The 18,802-nt window shown below is 37.0% G+C and overlaps 1 protein-coding gene across 1 annotated transcript in view; it reads right to left on the reverse strand.

Annotated features, from left to right (window-relative positions):
- Nucleotides 1-18,802, reverse strand: part of PRIM2 (DNA primase subunit 2) — an 89,995-nt gene that overhangs the window by 16,513 nt on the left and 54,680 nt on the right. Inside the window, exons 8-9 of the mRNA XM_058020839.1 lie at nt 17,658-17,730; nt 16,527-16,712 (exon numbers count right to left, since the gene is read on the reverse strand). Of these exons, the coding sequence (XP_057876822.1) occupies nt 16,527-16,712; nt 17,658-17,730 (259 nt within the window). The remainder of the gene's footprint in view (nt 1-16,526; nt 16,713-17,657; nt 17,731-18,802) is intronic.

The raw sequence follows: 18,802 nt of genomic DNA on the forward strand, positions 1-18,802 counted from the left end.
AGCGGTTCAATTAAAGTTCATTGAACAAAATAAATTATAGACGGCACATATCACACAGGTAGATGCTTGCAGGATCATTCTAATTGCTTAGTTTTAAACTATTTTAGAGAAACAGCTTAAAACCCCACAAAACTATTACCATCCACTCTAATTGCAATCTATTAAAAGGGCATTATGGCAACAACCTGTAAAAGATCAGACTCAAATTAAGTGATTTGAAAAATCACCAAAAATTTTTTGTGATTTTTGTAAGAACTTTTGAGGGTCTTGTTGAACCCTGATATGAACTTGCTCAAGAGTAATGATGGTGCAGGAGCAAGTACATTTTCCTTGTACTGTGCTTGACAGTTTCCACAAAACAAAAAAATTATTCACAGAAAAGCTGAGTATTATCTATACATTCCACCAAAGTTGTTCTAAATATCAATAGAAATTGCCAAAGTTACTATGAAACAGTAATACTGAAGCAACATCATGACACCATTGAGATGACTTACCACTGGTCACACTTGACAGCAAGGATTCTCTCCAATTTTTTAACTGTATGGCACACATCAGGACTATCTCACTTACTTTGCCTCTATTCAGCTCTCTGAGCTTTCTAAAATCTACAACATTTATAATTTATGTGTGAGGTGAATTTATGTGCCATGGCTTTGGCAAGGGAGAAAGAGATCAAGAAATGTATCTTGTTTAAGCAATGAACTGATTCACACTGAGGCCAAAAAGTTGAGACAAAGGCAGCCCTACCAAAAATTGTGACTTGGATCTTGGAATGTGCAAGTCTAGGCATTAGCAGCAGTGTGAATTTTTGTTTTAAAAAAAACTGCAAGTCAACTCTCCAAGCTTTAACTCGATCACTAAAGACACAGTTTTTTAGGGACCTCTCTTTCCTTTAGGCATGGCTGTAGGATGCAGGTGATGTCACAAGTGGTCTGAAGTGAGGTTTCTGAGGTTTTCTGAGGTTTCATGCACCAGTGTCTGCTGTAATGAACTGACACATCCATTGTATGACACTGAATGTGCTAACAGTGATACTGGGTACTCTGGTGACACTGAGGCTTTCTTAGACAACTCCTCCCTATGAGAAACAAAACTCTGGGTAATGATAAGTGGGACAAAAACAATGGTCCAAAGCCAGAACCAAAGAGGCTTAGGAGACAGATCACTTGGTGTAGATGAGTGTACTGTAGCAAGGAACTTATCTTCTGCTTTTATGTGGTGCATTCACATGAGTATCTGGGTAATGCAGATTAATTTGTCTTATAAATGTTAGTTAAGACACACGTACTGTACTAGATAGCCTTCTCTAGAAGATATAAAAAGTTATAAATTATAGTAGAAATAAAAAGGGACAGATATAAATACAGACATCTAAAAGCTATAAATCTGCAACTGGTGAAGCCTAATACCAGATTCCCATATTCCAGATAGGAAGTTCCAGATAGGAAAAGCTTTTTTCAACAAGTTCTGATCACATAAACACATACAAGATCTTTAGCTATAGAATGAGGATGGACCTCAAAAGGACCATTTGGCAGGTGTCTGCTCTCCCTTGAAGGAAAGTTTTCAACAGACAGAGCAGGAAAGCATGGGTCATGTGTGCCCCATAATTATCAGTTTGATGTAACAGAATATACACTTTCAAAGCTACAAGAAATTATGTTCCCCAGCCACTCCAGTCACTGAACAATGGGCATCATGTCAGCACTGACAGAAACCGTCCTTATACCACCTGCCATATTTGCAGATTAGTATCTCTACATATAACTAGGAGCCCCATTAAATTTGTTATCAAATCTGATATTCAGCATTCATATTGGGATGGAAAATAATTTGCTAAAAGGTCTTGCAAGCCCTGTATGCTCAGGTTCACACTTCCACAAAACTTTCATATTTGAGTTAAAACTATTTTTATGTATTCTTTTAAGATTTTATGAATCTTTTCCTTTCAGTACTGAGAAATTTATTTATTTAAAGTCTATTACCTAAGCAAAATGGTGCACTAACTTTGTCTAGCTTCTTGACTGACCACCTGATTAGTTCCACATCTGCAAAATTCAAAGAAGTAATGGCTTAACACCTTTTTTTTCAAAAAGTCATTGGGTAATTTCCTGTCTAAAACTGTTGAGCCTGTGTAGATAACAGCTTCAGATTCATAAATTTATCACACACAGTCATGTATCTGCTGAAATAATTGGTTCTCTTTTTCATTCATTTCCTAGGCAGTCACTCAAATCATTACTATTGACACTGCTTAGTTGGCATATCTTTCTTTATCCAAGCAACCTTTTTTAAGCTCATTCTTAAAATAACCTCAACTTGAGATTATCGTTTTGCAAGCACAGTTGTATTTAGGAGCACAAATAAATATTTCTCTATCTGCCAACAACAAAAATTTGTCCTCAATTACCACCCTGTAGCCCAATTTCTACCTCAAAGGTACAAATCAGAGGCATCACCTAAAACCGAGCTGGAAAACGATTACATTGTGCAGCAGTCAGCACAGACCAAGCCACAGCAGTATAAAAAACCTTTTCCCCTCCAGTTCCAGGGTTACCAAAGTACATGAGGCAACAACCATTTAGTGCTGGAGAAGGTTTTATCTACTGTAAGAAAATCAGATAATTTTTATATCAGTCAAACACCTTGTGTACTAACTACCCATATGAGCATAACATGTGGGTCTGAGGAACTAAAATCTGGCATGTAGGATTTTAATTTCAGCAGTCAAAGCTTGCCTTCATATAATTTAGCTAAATACACAATTTATGTACACAATTTTTTCACACATTTACATGCACCAAGACTTGGAAAAGGAAAAGTAAAACATAAACCACAACAGGCTGTCTTCTGCCTCCAGACACTGCATCAAATTATGAGCACAGCATATTTTAAAGCCTCCTCTATAACAATTTAATTTTTCTTAGGCACATGCTTGGTCACCTACAAAAGATTTTATTAGCTACTACAAAACACTGCAATATTTCTTTCTGTATCTAAATTATTCTGATGGTTTCAGTTGGGATAAAGTTAATTTTCTTTCCAGTAGCTGGTACAGTGCTGTGTTTTGGATTTAGTATGAGAATGATGCTGTTAACACATTGATTAGGGCTTACTCTGAGTCAAGGACTTCTCAGTTTCCCATGCTGTGCCAGTGAGGAGGTGCTCCAGAACTGAAGTTAGCTTGGGGATATTCCAGACCACAGAAATCATGCTCAGTACACAAACTGCTCTAAGCTCTGTGGGTGCTGCTGGTCACTGCTTAGGGACTGGGGGGCATTGCTCAGCACATTTACTATGGATCACTTGTGGCTTGTTGGGGGGTGGGGATACAGGGAGGGGGTCCTCTCTCTATTTTTATTCACTAAGAAAGTTCAACAGAAGTAGAATAGTAACTAAGTGCACCTGAAGAAATAAGATTCCACTCCGAGCATCTAAATCCAGACATCTCTCATTATCATCAATGGTGGTCAATGCAATCAGAGGAGTCTGGGGAGCAATTCCATTTGCTCTGGAGGCTCATTAAATAAATCATTCTCTAGACACTATTGACTGTATAGGCTAGATTTCTATTGGTCAAAATGACAGCTTATAACCCAAGTGTAAAGAGAATGTATACCAAGGAGAAGTTTAGTTTGTCTGTATCAAAACTGAGAGAAATCCATACTTACATGTACACCACAGCACCGTGTGTTACAGATTTGCAGAGAAGAGGGATGAAGACTGGCCAGGGACCCAAAGTCCAAAACTAATTTCCTACTGCTAGTGCAAGCCCTATCAATTCCCTAAACAGGAATGCTCTCATATGATGTTCTATAATTTTATTTGAATGTTACCCTAAGCCTTAGACTTTTAAACATGGCATCATCACTCAAAGACATCCAGTGACTGAAAAATGAAAAACATCCCTTCAACCAAAGTGACACAGTTATCAAAATTTGATACAACTGTGACAAAAACCCCTGGCTTTTACTGAGACTTGGTTAAACCTTTTCGATCAGTGACAGAACAAAAGGATATTAAGTCCCAATCACATGTTTCAAGACATCAGCAAATCCTCAGTATAAGTGCAAATTTTAAAAAATTTACTTATTTTCTAGATTAATTGATCATTGGGGAAAAAATCAAATAATTCTTAAAATAAAATTACAAAGAGACTGAGTAATGAATGAATTTCCTCAGGCTGATATGTATGTTCCTTATGTCTACTCTAGAAACACATACACTTAGCTTTTTTGAGGCAGTCATAAAAGAATGACAAAAGCAAGGAAATGAAACACAAAACAGTACATGGATAGTTGATGTTTATTAACCCTCTTGAACATAGAGTAAACCAGATATTGGTGCTCTCCTAACAGCATCGTTTGGCTCAAGATCACTGGCATTCTCTCTCTAAAAACTCTGCTGCAAAACCAGATTTTTTTATTCATTAACAAGACAATAAAAGACAAAAATCACATTTTAAGATAATGATCAAACAGAAGTGCAGAAAACCAGGTATCAGCCCTTGCTGTCATAATGAAGAGAACTGCTTACATACAAAGAGCATTTTATATTTTATCTATGCAAAGTGCACTATAATCAAGATATATTTCAACTCTAGACTGCAATTTCAACAAGAGCCTTTCTGCTCTCAACAAAAGAAAGCTTGTTTCAAAAATACACAAGGCTATTTTCCTATCCTTTTAGGTTTTTTCTGACTAAAAGATTACCTGACTGGAGAGAAAATGGGAACAGAAGAATAAAGAAGCTCCTCTACAGACTGCTCTGAACTGTTTCAGAAGAAGTAACACACATCTCACTTTCAGTGCCTGCTGTAAACTTCTAAAAACAGGGAAATAACTGTGGTAACAAAGTACAAAAAGAAGCCCAACTATTGTAATTGATTTTTTTAAGTTTGTTAGAATTCACTAGTATTGCCCCAGTTCTCATGATCCAAATTCAAATCCATTAAGCACATGAAAAAAACCCAAAATAAATTGGAATTTAAACAGCAAAACTTGCCATAAAGACCACGTTTCCATTCCTACATGAATAGAAGGTGACCAAAAGAAAAACAGGGAAACAGAAAACAAATGAACAAACAAAAAACCCAAAACCACAAAAACTCCACAAAAAAAACCATATTTAAGGACATTTTGTTTTTCTTCTTTGTAAGTAGACTTAAGAGGGAATGCAAGGAGATGTAAAAGTCTAGCCTATAGAATTCAGTTTCACAACTAAATAGCATTATACATTTCATACAAAATTAGAATCCAATCTTTTTTCAAGAAGTAGTAACACCTTTAACGTTGAAATACTTGAGCCCTATAATCATTTCCCTTTCCTAAATCTTAATATATTAAATTTCCAAAACATAAATTGCACACAGAACAAATAATGCATGAAGAGCTGTTCTGTCTTTATTCATGAGATCCAACAGATTTCAAAAGACATGAGGCAGAGTGTTAAATCAACTCTGAAAGCAAAAGTACATTTTTATTTACATCATGCCTATTGTGATATATCAGCAGAGTGCACATTTGATACAATATGCTGCTTTTCTGGATGACTGAATATGAAACAGTCATGATTTATTGGCTGAGCATAGACTGAATATGACAGCTATATGATGTTACAGCAATTACATGGACATTATCAAAAAAAAGTATTCAGAATCCTGGGTTTTGTTTTTGTAAACAGTTTATACAATTCCAAGATACCTGAATTTTTGATAAAATTATTTTAAAGCATTGTTTCAACGAAGAGCACAGGAACAAAACTGGAAGACATCTGCTGTGTCATTCAGCTTTAGCAAAAAGATGTGGATGAAAAGATTTGCATCCCAAAAACCACTAACCCCTGTGTCAGAACTTGGGGTAAATAGCCAAAGAGCTTAAATACATTACCAGTGGTGTGTGCAGCAGGCATTTTTCAGCAACTGGTTAGAGTTGTATGGTTAAGAAGATATTCAAAAGAGGCTGTTGAAAGCTCTACATTTAGTGACACTCAGATACTTCTAAACTTAGAAATTTATCAGCCACATAGCCAAATCCATCTATTACTTTACTTAAAATGTCATGGAATGACTTTCTTGCTGCTGCTGCAAGGGCCAATAAAACAGAAAGCTCTTCTGACAAGTACAGTCCATCTGCACTGAAGATGAAGTGCAAGGACTGACAAGTGATTCAAAACTACAAAAGGAATCTTAGAAAATTAAAGGTCGGGCTTCACCATTCATTTTTCTACATGCAGTTCTAACAAGACACTACATCGAGCAATATCTACAGCAATGTGTGTTGTTGAGAATAAAACCAGTCATAAGAGAGCAGATTCTGATCTAAATTAGTTTTAGTACAGGAAAGATAATTATTGCTTTCACTCTTCACTGCAAGAACCTTATCACCAACCAGCTCATACAGTAGATGATTATATGCAGATTTCTGTGTCTAATATGTAATATGTAAAAAGTGATCCTCTTTCTTTTTATGGTAGCTAGCACATCACTAAAACTATGCCAGTACTGTTAATGTCCTGGAAGACAGATTATAGTCAGAGCTCTCCTCTACGCCTAAGACATGCCACAATCTGAAAGATTGCCCAAAATCTTCCCTTTTAACACAATTCAGAAGATGAAACCTGAAAATCATACATTTTTAACAGGTTAAAAAAACACTGAACAAATTAAAGCACATTAAAGTGCATCATCACTGCCAAATGTCAGCACAACTTCAGCGTTGCAACAAAGACTGCAGAGCTCCAGTTTCGACTAGAATAATTGGGAAAACTGAAAAGGGGATTGAGTTTGAAGTGAAAGAGTACTCATTTCTAGTATCATTTACTACTGTGTGTCCCCAAATATTTATGTGCACACTATAGCCTTCATGTATATTACAGTCTAATACTCTTCAATGAGGCACTTTTCTAGTGCCTCATCTTCAGTTCGGATTCATTGGAATACCACCAATGAAACAAAAATATGGTGAAAAATAATGGGTCTATACCAGATCCATTTCATTTAAGAAATACTGCTTTAAGACTTTTAATCTATTATGCAAAACGTAGTCATTTTTTAATTAGAAGTTTCTGTAACAAAAATACTTTCTTATGAAAAACAGTTACAAAATATTCCTAAACGTCAAAAGCTGTAAGACACTGATATGCTGGTTTTTGGCTTAAAAAAGGAAAGTTTCAGAGGAAAATACACAGAGATATGATTGAGTATAATCTGCATCTACATTAGCTACAGGGCATAATTAAAACATAATTATGTCCCAAAGACATTTCTTCCTTAGCATCCTTAACTTCACTGATAAACCTGTAAGCACCCTGGGTTTAAGAGGTCAGGCAAATCCGTTTAAAATAAATTCTTACAAGGAAAAGGTAAAAAAGGTTTTGCTTTGTTTTTATTCCTTCTAGTGCTCAGAACTTCCAGTGTATCAGTCAAAACACAAATTATATGCAAACTGAAAGAAAACAGTATCAAGTGAAGTTACAGATTATTCCCTTGCCAAAAGCCACTGGTGCAGCATCTACCCTTGGAAGGGGTATGCATGTGTATTTATGTATTTATGTTTACATAAAGTTGTAAGTTAACAGTACCTTTACAGTGTTGATTACATATATCCTATGTACATATATATTACCTTTCTGCATATGGGCAGAAATGATGAAAAAAATTACTTCCATGTTAATTTCCTGAAAAAAGTGGAATATGTACTCTTACATTCACATCTAATTTTTCATCATCTGACTTCTTATGTGTCAACTGAAATTATAATGTGCTCTAATTGTCTAATTTGGAACCACAAGTAAAACAAACTGTAGGAGAAATCCACAGAACAAGTCTGTGTTTTTTTGTTTAGTAAAGAGGTTAGAGCAGCAATACCTACAAACATATTTGTGTGAGAACTGTGAACAATATAGATGATACTGGTAAATCTCTTTGCAGCAAAGTCAGATGTTTTTATCCATCAGAAATGGTTATCAACTGCTTTGTAAAACTTGTATTATTAATCACATCAGGCAGCAACATCCACAAATGCAACATGGCATGTTATTTTAATGACAGCAATTCCACACCATTATTTATATCTAAGTCCTAATAAAAATCATTATCTGATACAAACAACTTTAAACAATTTTGATTTGATCTCACGATGCTTAATTAAACAGGAAAAAAGCAGCTATCTCTAGCTCTGATTAGATGAGCTAATTTTCTGCAGTCTTTCCAGAATCACTGTGTACACAAGACTAAACACAAGTAACACTGACAACCCTATCAGGGACTTCCCTCTAGGCACAGTTATATCTTTACAGGCATTGCTAATCATCTCTCCTTCTGATACTGCAAGGCAGGAATCTTGTCCCAGTTCTTTCCTATGATCTGGCAGAATTTAACACGACTCTGCAAGAAATTATTGAAGAATGTTCACAAAAACATGGAATCATTTATGTTAGAAAAGACCGTCAAGATTGAGTCCAACCATAAATTTAACACTGTCAAATCCAACACTAAGCCATGTCCCTAGGCTCTCTCCTCCTTGGAATGCAATCAAATGCAAGCCCTGTGAGCCTGTTTTCTCAGTCCTCTCACTTCCAGAATCCATTACAGATCTCCTTCCCGCTGCTGTAGTCAATAGGCGCACACAACAAATTGACAAAATCAAATCATGCAGACCAGTGTGGCAGTAATCCACCAACAGGACTGCAACGAGCTTTCACAATTCTGAAGCACTCCACAAGAAAGGGAAACAGAATGCTAGCAAGCATAAGCAAATGTGCCCAGGACACACAGGACATGAAGGAAACACAGGACAAACTCCCACCTATAAAACACAGCTTCAGATAATAGTATATGACAGCAAGAATCTTGCACAGACTTAACATACATACTGTGATAGTTATAAAGCCAAAACCAACCCACTTTTAATGGCAATTGAAGCTTATTTTCATTCAGCTAAGGAAGGATATTATGATTTTATGATTCTATGATTCTAAACTCAGTGGCCAGATGACAGAGGTTTTTCAAGAAAATCCTACTTGTCAGGCTCAGCTCCAACTATTCATGTGGAGCCAAATGGTGGAGAACAATAGTTGCCCACAAAATAAGTCCTCAGGATTTTCAGTTATTTTAGTCTTACTCCTCACTGCTAATTAGCAAATTACCATAGCCAAAGGAAAACAAAACAAACTCATTTTCCAAATACAACCAACAAGAATATTACTAATTCAGCTTGACTTAAATGTAACACCAGTAATCCATGTATTTATAGCTTGAAGTCATGCTTTTAAATCTCATGCCTGGTTGTATGAATTTTTACTATAAAACACATTCACTCAAAAGACCTCTTCTGCACATTGCTTATTAAAATACAAAAGGGACTCCAGCCTATCCTCTTAGCCAGGATCAAGGCAGCTCATCAAACTCAGCAGCCATCTGTCTTCATGTGAATATCACCTACAAAAACAGTTATGTCCCATTTGAACAACACACTCATTCTCCTCCAGGCTGCAATTTGCATGCAAAAAAAATCACTCAGGAATTATGTGAAAGGAGTAGATCTCCTGGTGTTTGACTTACTGATATTAAGCTGATTTCTGGAAATCAACATGAATAATTTTTTAACATATTAAGCTGATTTCTGGAAACCAACATGAATAATTTTTTAACTTGGTGTTCAGTGTGTCACTGTCTCAGAGGCCGTTCAATTCCTAACAAACATCTCAGAATATAACTCAATATCTTGGTCAAATCACTTTGCAGTTATGCCTAAATATCCTGATTTCATAGACTTGGCTTTCTTTTCTTTATCTAAGCTCTTTTCTTTAGCCTTTGGGGTTAAAATTCAAACTAAATATTAATTTTTAGTCAAGCCTACATGCCTAGTATGCAAGCTTTGGATGATCTACTTATTGTCTTGAGACCCCTAACAACTGCACATTACTGTATTTTTCTTTGAACTTGCATTGAAAGAAAAGACTTAATGTAAATTAAACATAATGTTTGGGAAAAAAATGAGTCATGCAAATGAAAAATGCATTTTCATGTTTCTTCTGACAATTAAATCACTTAAAGCCTGTTATTAAAGAAATTTCAAGAGCTAACTTTGTAGAATACAAAATGCATTTTGAAACATACTGTTTGAAACATACAGTTATACTACATAAGCACTGCCATTCAACATATAATAATGTTATGAATGGAATGCAATTTTGCCAAAACATAATAAAAATTATTCACTCAAAATCTATAAAATTAACTTGTTCTATTTCACTACAACTAGAGTATAAAATCGTAAATTCCAAATTTACGAAGACAAATACAGAAGTGGTTCTACTGAAGCTAATTTTTACAGTCATTGGTGGAAGGAAAAATACTTTGTGATTTTATGGTAAGTTTAACACAAACCCACAAGTTAAAAAATAATGTGAATATCTAGGCCCCTGATAACCAATGAAAGCAATAACAACATTCTTTACTATACTAATACTTGTTACCATGACATAGTCCTTCACTGCAGAATTCAGGAAATAAGATCTTACTGCCAATATATGCTGCACTTTTATTACAATTTTGTTTTAGATGTCCTAGAAGAGAAAACAAAACCTTCTTCAAGTTCTATTTCAGTCTTTATACATCTCAGGAGTATTCAAGCCTGGCCACCTATTTACATTACAGTACTACTGATGTACAATTTTTTTAAAAGGAGATTTTAATCCATATAGAGGCATTTCAATTTTACCTTTATCTCTTAAATGTTAAATATTGTGGCTTGCTGTCCAAAATGTCATTGTAGCCTGCAGATTTGTACAGTTTAAACAATTAAAGAATAAAAATAGCAGATAACATTCAATTAGAGAATTATAATTAAAAATATGAGATAAAGATCCTTTGCCGATTTACAAATCAAAACTTTCAAAAAATAGTAGCCAGCAATACCCAATATAAAGGGGGCGAGTAAGAAAAAAAATCTAAGAGCAAAACAACACAGAAATCTCTAAGAATTGAGAGATGAAAATATCAAACCCAAATGTAACCAACTGACTCATAGAGAAAACATTCCTGAGGATTTGAGCAGGTGGAGGTTGTTTTAAAGAACCATCCAAGCATTATAAATTGCACTGGGGATAGTTGTATGTGCTCAAAAGCACTGTCCCGAAGATTGCCAAGTGCCTACTTCTACTTGCATTTAAATACAAAGGGCTTTTTAAATAATTGTGTAGACTCACACACATTAGAGCAAGAACACTTCTAATTTACATCTATACGTTATATTTGTTTATTCCATACTATTTTGTCTCCCTCTAGTGGCTCACTCTCACAAACACGGGCTTCTACCCGGCTTCAGCCCTGCTGCAGAATCTCAGGGTAATTCAGGCTGGACAGGACCTCACGAGGTTCCCAGTCCAGGCTCCCCTCAAGGAATTTCTGGTTGGCCTGGGTAGAAACATTCATCACCAGCTCTCTGCAGTCAAGGTAAAAACTCACTCTTGAATTCAGACTCAAGAACCTCCTAAGATCATTTGGAAAAGAAATCATAGAGCCAGGAAAATAAAGTCACTGGAACTATCACTTGGGACGTATCATCATCCCAAAGTTTTTAACAGAGTAGGAGACATATGTCTTTGCGTACTGATGCAGTATATGGCTGTCTCATTATCTGTTCTCAGCTTCATACATGACCAGTGTGGAAGAAACATGTAGAATATATCAATGACCAACTCAAGTTCAAAAGCTTCACTGTGAAGGGTTTGCTTCTTTACCAATAACAGACCCTGAGGAAGGCTGAATTTGAGTGAACTCTCCTCTTTCTTCTTCCAGCAAAACATCCGTCATGAGGACCTTCACTGGCAAGAAGGGATGAAGAGGCTTACCTCAGACAACTAGAAAACAACCTGCTCCTTGCCACTTGCAATCACTGCAATAGAAAACAACATAATAGAAACAACATCATAACTTACTGCAATAGAAACTACAGTAAGTTAATCTGGAAGGCTGAGTCGGGATGAATAAGAGACTTTGCCAGCCTGAATGCCACCACATCTCTAAAGAGTGCTAAAACACAGGGGCTAAAGAGCCATAAGAAGTCACAACAGACAAGAAAGCTGTTCTATCACAAGGATAATTTTGTAAATATAGTAATACTTCAGTTTTGGAGATTTATTGAATAAATAAACCCCCACGCTCTTGCACAATTTTAAGATGTGCTTCAGTAGCTTATGCAACAATAATTAAAACTAGTGCAATGTCAAACTGCAGCACCAAAGGAATTACTTTTCAACAGGGAGTATACAACCAGCAACTGTTACTTCTGCACAAAGAGGTAAAAAATCAGAGTACTAGAAGAGGGCATTTTGTACCACCATGCACCAATAACTGCTGAGAAAAAAGAACATGCATCACAAGTATATGTAGCAATGGGAAGCAAAAAGTGAGGAGCTGCCTTAAAGCCTTCCATCTGTATAAAAATCTCAGATCCAGGCTGTTAACTAAAGAAGTAACTGGATAACACCTTAAAGAAACTGATTCTGCATTCCTTCTTTCCTTTGTTTGAAATACTGCATTAAATTTCAACTTCTCCTTTTCACATTCACAGGTTAATAATACAAAAATATCTGAAAACAGTAACAAACTCCACTACTGTGATATCTGTTAGAGGACTTATTTTCAACTATGAAAGCATTGTTACATCTGCACTCTAATTATTTAATTTGTCTTGTCATCTTACTACCTTTGTGCATTTTTATATCACACTGGAGTTACATCCCCCCACCAATTTTTGGTGGTCTTTTTTTGGACAAGGTTGGGAGTTACTTTTTAAGCAAGAATAGTGAAAGAATCTATGAGAATCAATATTTTTAGAGTAAGATTTCAATTTATAGAAAAAAACCCCAGTCTTAAAATAACATTGAAGTTATGAAGCCAACTGGCATAACCATTCATTCAGAAGTAACCCATCTACTCCTATCTGGCAGTTAATCCTTTCATCTGAAAAACAACAATTTACCATTTAGGCACTCTTAACCTAGCAATTTGCAGAGTAATTTTAATTGCAGTGCCTCAATTAGAAAATCTTTTATTTTGCATTCTGCTTTTATCCCTGTTGTGAACATGCCAATACATGACCATTCCCTCCCTCACTCCACCATCAGAGCATCTCCACCTTCCTTCTTTGCAGGTGTTACTTGATTTTTTCCCCACTGACTACATGATTTCACACTTCATTCATACTTCACGGATTCCTCTCTAAAGGCAAAACATAATTTCTTTAAAGCTTTTCTACAGTGTTTGTATCAATGAGGCCTGAGGTATGCCTGAATCAGTTTTTCAGAGCACAGGAGGAGTTCTTTTTGGTGCAAATTGTCCATATGCCTATGCTCAGCCTGGAGACCATGCTTAGCCAGTTTGTTGCTAATGCGTTCATGGTAACTTCCTTCCTGCTGAAGACTGAAGGTGTGTGCCAAGAATTCATAGGATTGAAAATTGCCATAGATGTTGCAGCTATTAAAGACAAAAATGAACAAACAATTTTGAAATCATAACCATTTTCAGCAAATTGAACGCTCTCTCTCTGCAATGTAAGAGTCAATAGGTAATACAACATTAACCTTAATCTTTATAAAGTATCATGCACATGTCTTCACAATGCTCCAGTAAAATGAAACAATGTAATTAATTATCTCCACTCTACAAGAAAGGAACAATGGCACAAATGCTAGAAAATAAAAATGTCAGAAGAAGAAAATAGCAATAAAAATTGCATTAATCTTCCTTTTTTCAGGACATTAAACACTGTATGACACTACTGTGAAAAATCACAGGCCACCAACCTCCATTAGAGACATGAAAAATTAGTTTTCTCTTTTATTCAAGATTGAAGCTGGTTATCTAGAACTTGAAAAGGACCAAAATTACATGGATGTAGCAGCTTGCTTGTGAGAAATGTAGTAAGCAAACTCTTTGTTTGATTAACAATGTGCTTTCTAACTCTTGAAGCTAAAACACAGGATCATAAAACTTCATTTATTTCTAGGGCCTATCAACTCAGATGCTATAATAGAAAGTCATAACTCTGTGATTGAAAACAGGATCCGAGGTGCATACAGGTCTTCATACATGTGCATGTACATATTTGGCCAAAGCACAAGTAGGTGGAATCAGATGTGTTACCCCAATATTTTTTGAAAACAGAAATAACTAATGTGATGCTATTGTTTCTAATAGTTTAATTCTTTCAGTTCTTTTACACACAGGATATGTCAATAGAAAATTCTGCATTTTCCTGAATTCAGGTAGTGTTGTGGGTTGATCCTGGCTGGATGTCAGGTGCCCACTCCCCTCCTCAGGTGGACAGGGCAGACAAAATACAACGAAGGACTCAAGCACACATTGGGATCATTCATCGGTTACTGTTACAGGCAAAACAGACTTCACTTGGGAAAAGTAATTTGTTACCAATCAAATCAGAAGAGGGAAATGAGAAATAAAAACAAATCTTACAACACCTTCCCCTCATCCAGGTTTGACTTTACGCCTGATTTTCCTCCCTCCTCCCACAGGTGGTGCAGGCTGACAGGAAATGGGAGGCCACCATACATTTCTGCCACTCCTTCCTTCTCAGGGGAGGATCTTTACACTCCTCCCCTGCTCCAGAGTGGGGTTCCTCCCACAGGAAACAATGAACTTCTCCAACGTTGAATCTTCCCACATGCTGCAGATTTTACAAACTGCTCCAGCACAGTCCTTTCCATGGTGTGCAGTCCTTCAGGAGCAGCCTGCTGCAGTGTGAGTCCCTGTGGGGTCCCAAATCCTGCCAGCAAACCTGCTCCAGAGTGGGCTCCTCTCTCCTTGGGGCCACAGGTCCTGCCAGGAGCCTGCTCCAGCATGGGCTTCCTACTGGGCCACAGCCTGCTCCAGGCATCCCTCTGCTCTGGCGTGGGGCCCTCCAAGGGCTGCAGGTGGATCTCTGTGTCCCCACGGCCTCCCTGGGCTGCAGGGGCACAGCTGCCTCACCAGGGCCTGCACCAGGGGCTGCAGGGGAATCTCAGCTCTGGCACCTGGAGCATCTCCTCCTCCTTCTTCTGTTGCACTGCCCTTGGTGTCTGCAGAGCTGTTCCTCTCTCATATCCCCACTCTCCTCTCACTGGCTGAAGCTGTTATTGTGAAGGGGAGTTTTACCCCCTTTTCTCAAATAAGTTATCCCAGAGATACTACCCACCACTGCTGATGGGCTCAGCCCTGGCCACAGGGCTCCCTCCCTCTTGGAGCCAGTTGGCTTTAGCTCTGTTGGACAATAGGGGAAGCTTCTGGCAACTTCTCACATAACCTAACCCTGCAGCCCCATACACTACCAAAACCTGCACATAAACCCAACACAACTAGTAATTAATTGGCATTCTACTGCAAGATTTACTGCCAGTCTTCTGAGATGTTCTAGAGACTTTTGTAAAAAAAATGCTTTTTGAAGTCTTTTTTAACAAATTACCTATCTCCTTTTGAATCAAGTTATATTTGAGGAACTGGATAAACAGAGGTTTAGATGCTCATTCAAATCATACCTTTAAATCACTTTCTCCTTTCAAAAAAAATTTGCAGACAAGTTGATCTATCTTCTGGGTCTTGGAAGAGGCATATGTACCATAATTCATTTTAGCCAAACTTGTTTTTTTCCCTGTATCTTCTATAAATAGCAATGGCCCAGACAACCTAAGGTAAGGAAAGATTGTCTACCAAGCACTCCAAAAATACTTCACGGTACTCTGGAAAGCTGAGATCTCACAATATTAAATACTAAGTACACTCCACCCAAAACAGATAAAGTCTGAAACTCTGCTCTAACACACACCACAGGCCAGGCAGAGCAGGATGAGGGAGGAAGCCTGCTTCATAGTACCTGATATGTTCAAGATAAGGAGCAGTCCACAATCCTCCAAAAATTAGACACTACTTCTTCCTCACCCACAATATTCCCAAAAATATTGGCAAGAGTGAGGCCAATGACTAATATGTCAGTAGTACCTCCCATGCACTGAATAGTATTTTCTCACTATTTCCTTAAACACATTCTTCTGTCTTCTGTCCCCAGTTTCTTCTTTCATTCTTCAACTGTAAATTTGCTAAGGCAAGACTACTTCACACAGAGCTATCCAACTAATATATTTTTTTAATAAACAACAAAAAAGTTTAACCTTGTCTTTCAGACAGTATTTGGTTTGGTCTCTGATCTGCTTGGTGAATTAATTTAGTCACATAGTACCTGTATTTCCTATAAGACACTGGCTTCCTAGAAATTTACTGGTAAGGTTTTTCTAGTCCACACTTATAAAAGCCTCTTTATGGTTTGCCTTTTTTCCCCATAGTTCAGGTCAATACCCAACAAAATGACTAAAACTATAAGCAAAGAGACCAAAAAAAAAACCCCTCCCATCTTTAAAAAGGTGTACATTTTGCCCAATTTTCTACTTCAAAAAGCATCTATTCAAATCACCAGCACAACGTACACAATGAACTACATCCCCACGTTTACATTTGGCTCAATTACCTTGTCAGCATCCACTTTTCCTCTGATAAACTCTTTCTTCCAGAACTCCAGGGCCTGCTCCAGCGTGAGGCCGATGCCCTTGAGGAAGAGCCCGTACTGCATGCGGCCGCCGTGGCGCAGGTGGTGGCTCTCGCGCAGGGCTCTGTGCAGCTGCCTCATGCACAGGGGGAACGACTTCACAGAGAGCTGACGGGAAAAGAGCTTCTGTTTAAGGCACACCGATCATTTAATTCACAGCTTATGTGTGTACTGCGATTAGTTAGCTCCATTTGAAAACACCAATGGCTGGAAGAAAAGATAGGCATGTACAGAGAGCCTTGGGACTGAATTCATAACACAAGTGAGTCCATAGACTATCCAATTCAACACCCATCTCAAGAACAAAATCCAGAGGACAGAGTAATATAGCTGGTACTATCAGACTGTCTCCAGCTACAAAGTTACACAGGTTTAATTGCTGTCAGGAAAAATATACCCACATTTGCATTACAGTATTTCTTGACTCTGGTTTTTTTCGCATCTGGAATGGCCAAATGACCTTTTACAGAATTTTGGGGGTAGGGAAGGGGAGGGGATTTTAATTCACTGCCAGAGAAACACTATCATGGTTAAGATGGATGCTGAAAACACTGGGTTCCTAAAATTCACATGAAGGAGCTGTAATATGTTTTGGATGGACTCTGTACAATTTATCCATGGTGTTTTACATCCCATGTTTTACTTCCATTTTATTTACTTCCTTGTTTTCAAAACCCTGCCTGTAAGTCAAAAATCAAAAACCAGCATTGGAAAGACTAATACTGCAACACAGTAATCATAAACTTCATGGTTTGCAAGATTGTTTAATAAGAAAATTTTGTTGTATTCTGCTTATAATTATGTTAAGTATTTGTAAAAGTACACAAAATTGAACAGCAAATTAAGTATTTCACTGCAACTGCACCCTGAGTCTGAATCCTGATTAGAAGCATTTTAGCTAATTCTGCTCCATCTTGAACTTCAACGCAATTTCCTTCAACAGTTACAAAGCAAACATGAATATAAAGGTTTTATATCTAGTTTGTACATAGAGTACTTGAATTTAAAAAGTTATACTTCAACATCGTATATGACTCCAGAAACACAACTTACAGCATCAATTTGCTCTAGAGAAATTTTTCCAGTGTTCTTTTGGATGCTGTAATCTGGGCCAACATAGGAATGGCTGAAAAAGAAAGCACATGGTATGGCATCACTTAAAGCAGTTCCAAAATATTTTTAAAGTTTAAAAATTCTGAAAGAAAAAATTTATCAATTATAGGCTGCAAATATTTCGTATCAGGCAAAAACTAGAAACCCGGTAATTAGGCCTCATAAAACATGAGTCATAAAATAATGTCCTAAATCATTAGAGCAAACATAGCAAAGAAACCCTCTTTGCCTTCATCTGAAAGGAGAGGTGAGGGATCATACAGGGTTTAGATCAGAGAGACCCCTGAAGATCATCTAGTCTGACCCCTCCTCAAAATGATGTTTGCTCAGGACCTCATAAAGCTTGCAGGTTGCTTAGGATCTCATAAAGCTGGATTTTGAGCATATCATGTGAGTCTTGCTGAGTACACACTCAATTCCATCACCCAAGGCAACAAAGTAGAGGCTAAGAAGACAGGACCCTAGGTACTCCACTATTACGGTACGTAATAGATTTTTTTTTTTCATCACACAAAAGGGATAAATAATTTAAAGTATTTTAAACCATGTGTGTCTATTATTACTAATTTTATTATAGAAGCATCTAAATTCTCTTTGGTCACCTGTCTGTTCACTGCCAGAGGTTGCTTTTCAAGTTGCAAGATCTGATATATTTTGTTAATTTTAAAGGAACTTCCAAAGGGGCAACTTGAAGCATTTGTATCATTTTTTTGGTTGGTGACAAAATAAACTGGAAACAGTCCCTCCATTTTCAAAAAAGCAAAATGGAAGTGATTTACCAGCTGTATAACACACATACCCAAGATAACATAAGAATGTACAAAAATACCAGTTGGCATAAATGTGGGGCATAGCGTCCCTGTTGAAGTACCTTCTTTTGGAACCTTTCCCTTTTTCCATATTAAAAAAAAAAAAAAAGCACAGACAGGACTGATGGTGATACTGAAGGACTGTTCCACTTACATAGAACAGAGCATACATCAAAAGAAATTTTCAATTTCTCAGTAATTACTCCTAGAAAGCAGAGTTTATAAAAACCTAACTTAATTGCTCTTGATCTTCAAATTAAGAAAGGAATACCACTG

This window comes from Melospiza georgiana, chromosome 3, assembly GCF_028018845.1.
Source record: "Melospiza georgiana isolate bMelGeo1 chromosome 3, bMelGeo1.pri, whole genome shotgun sequence".
Classification (NCBI taxonomy): domain Eukaryota; kingdom Metazoa; phylum Chordata; class Aves; order Passeriformes; family Passerellidae; genus Melospiza; species Melospiza georgiana.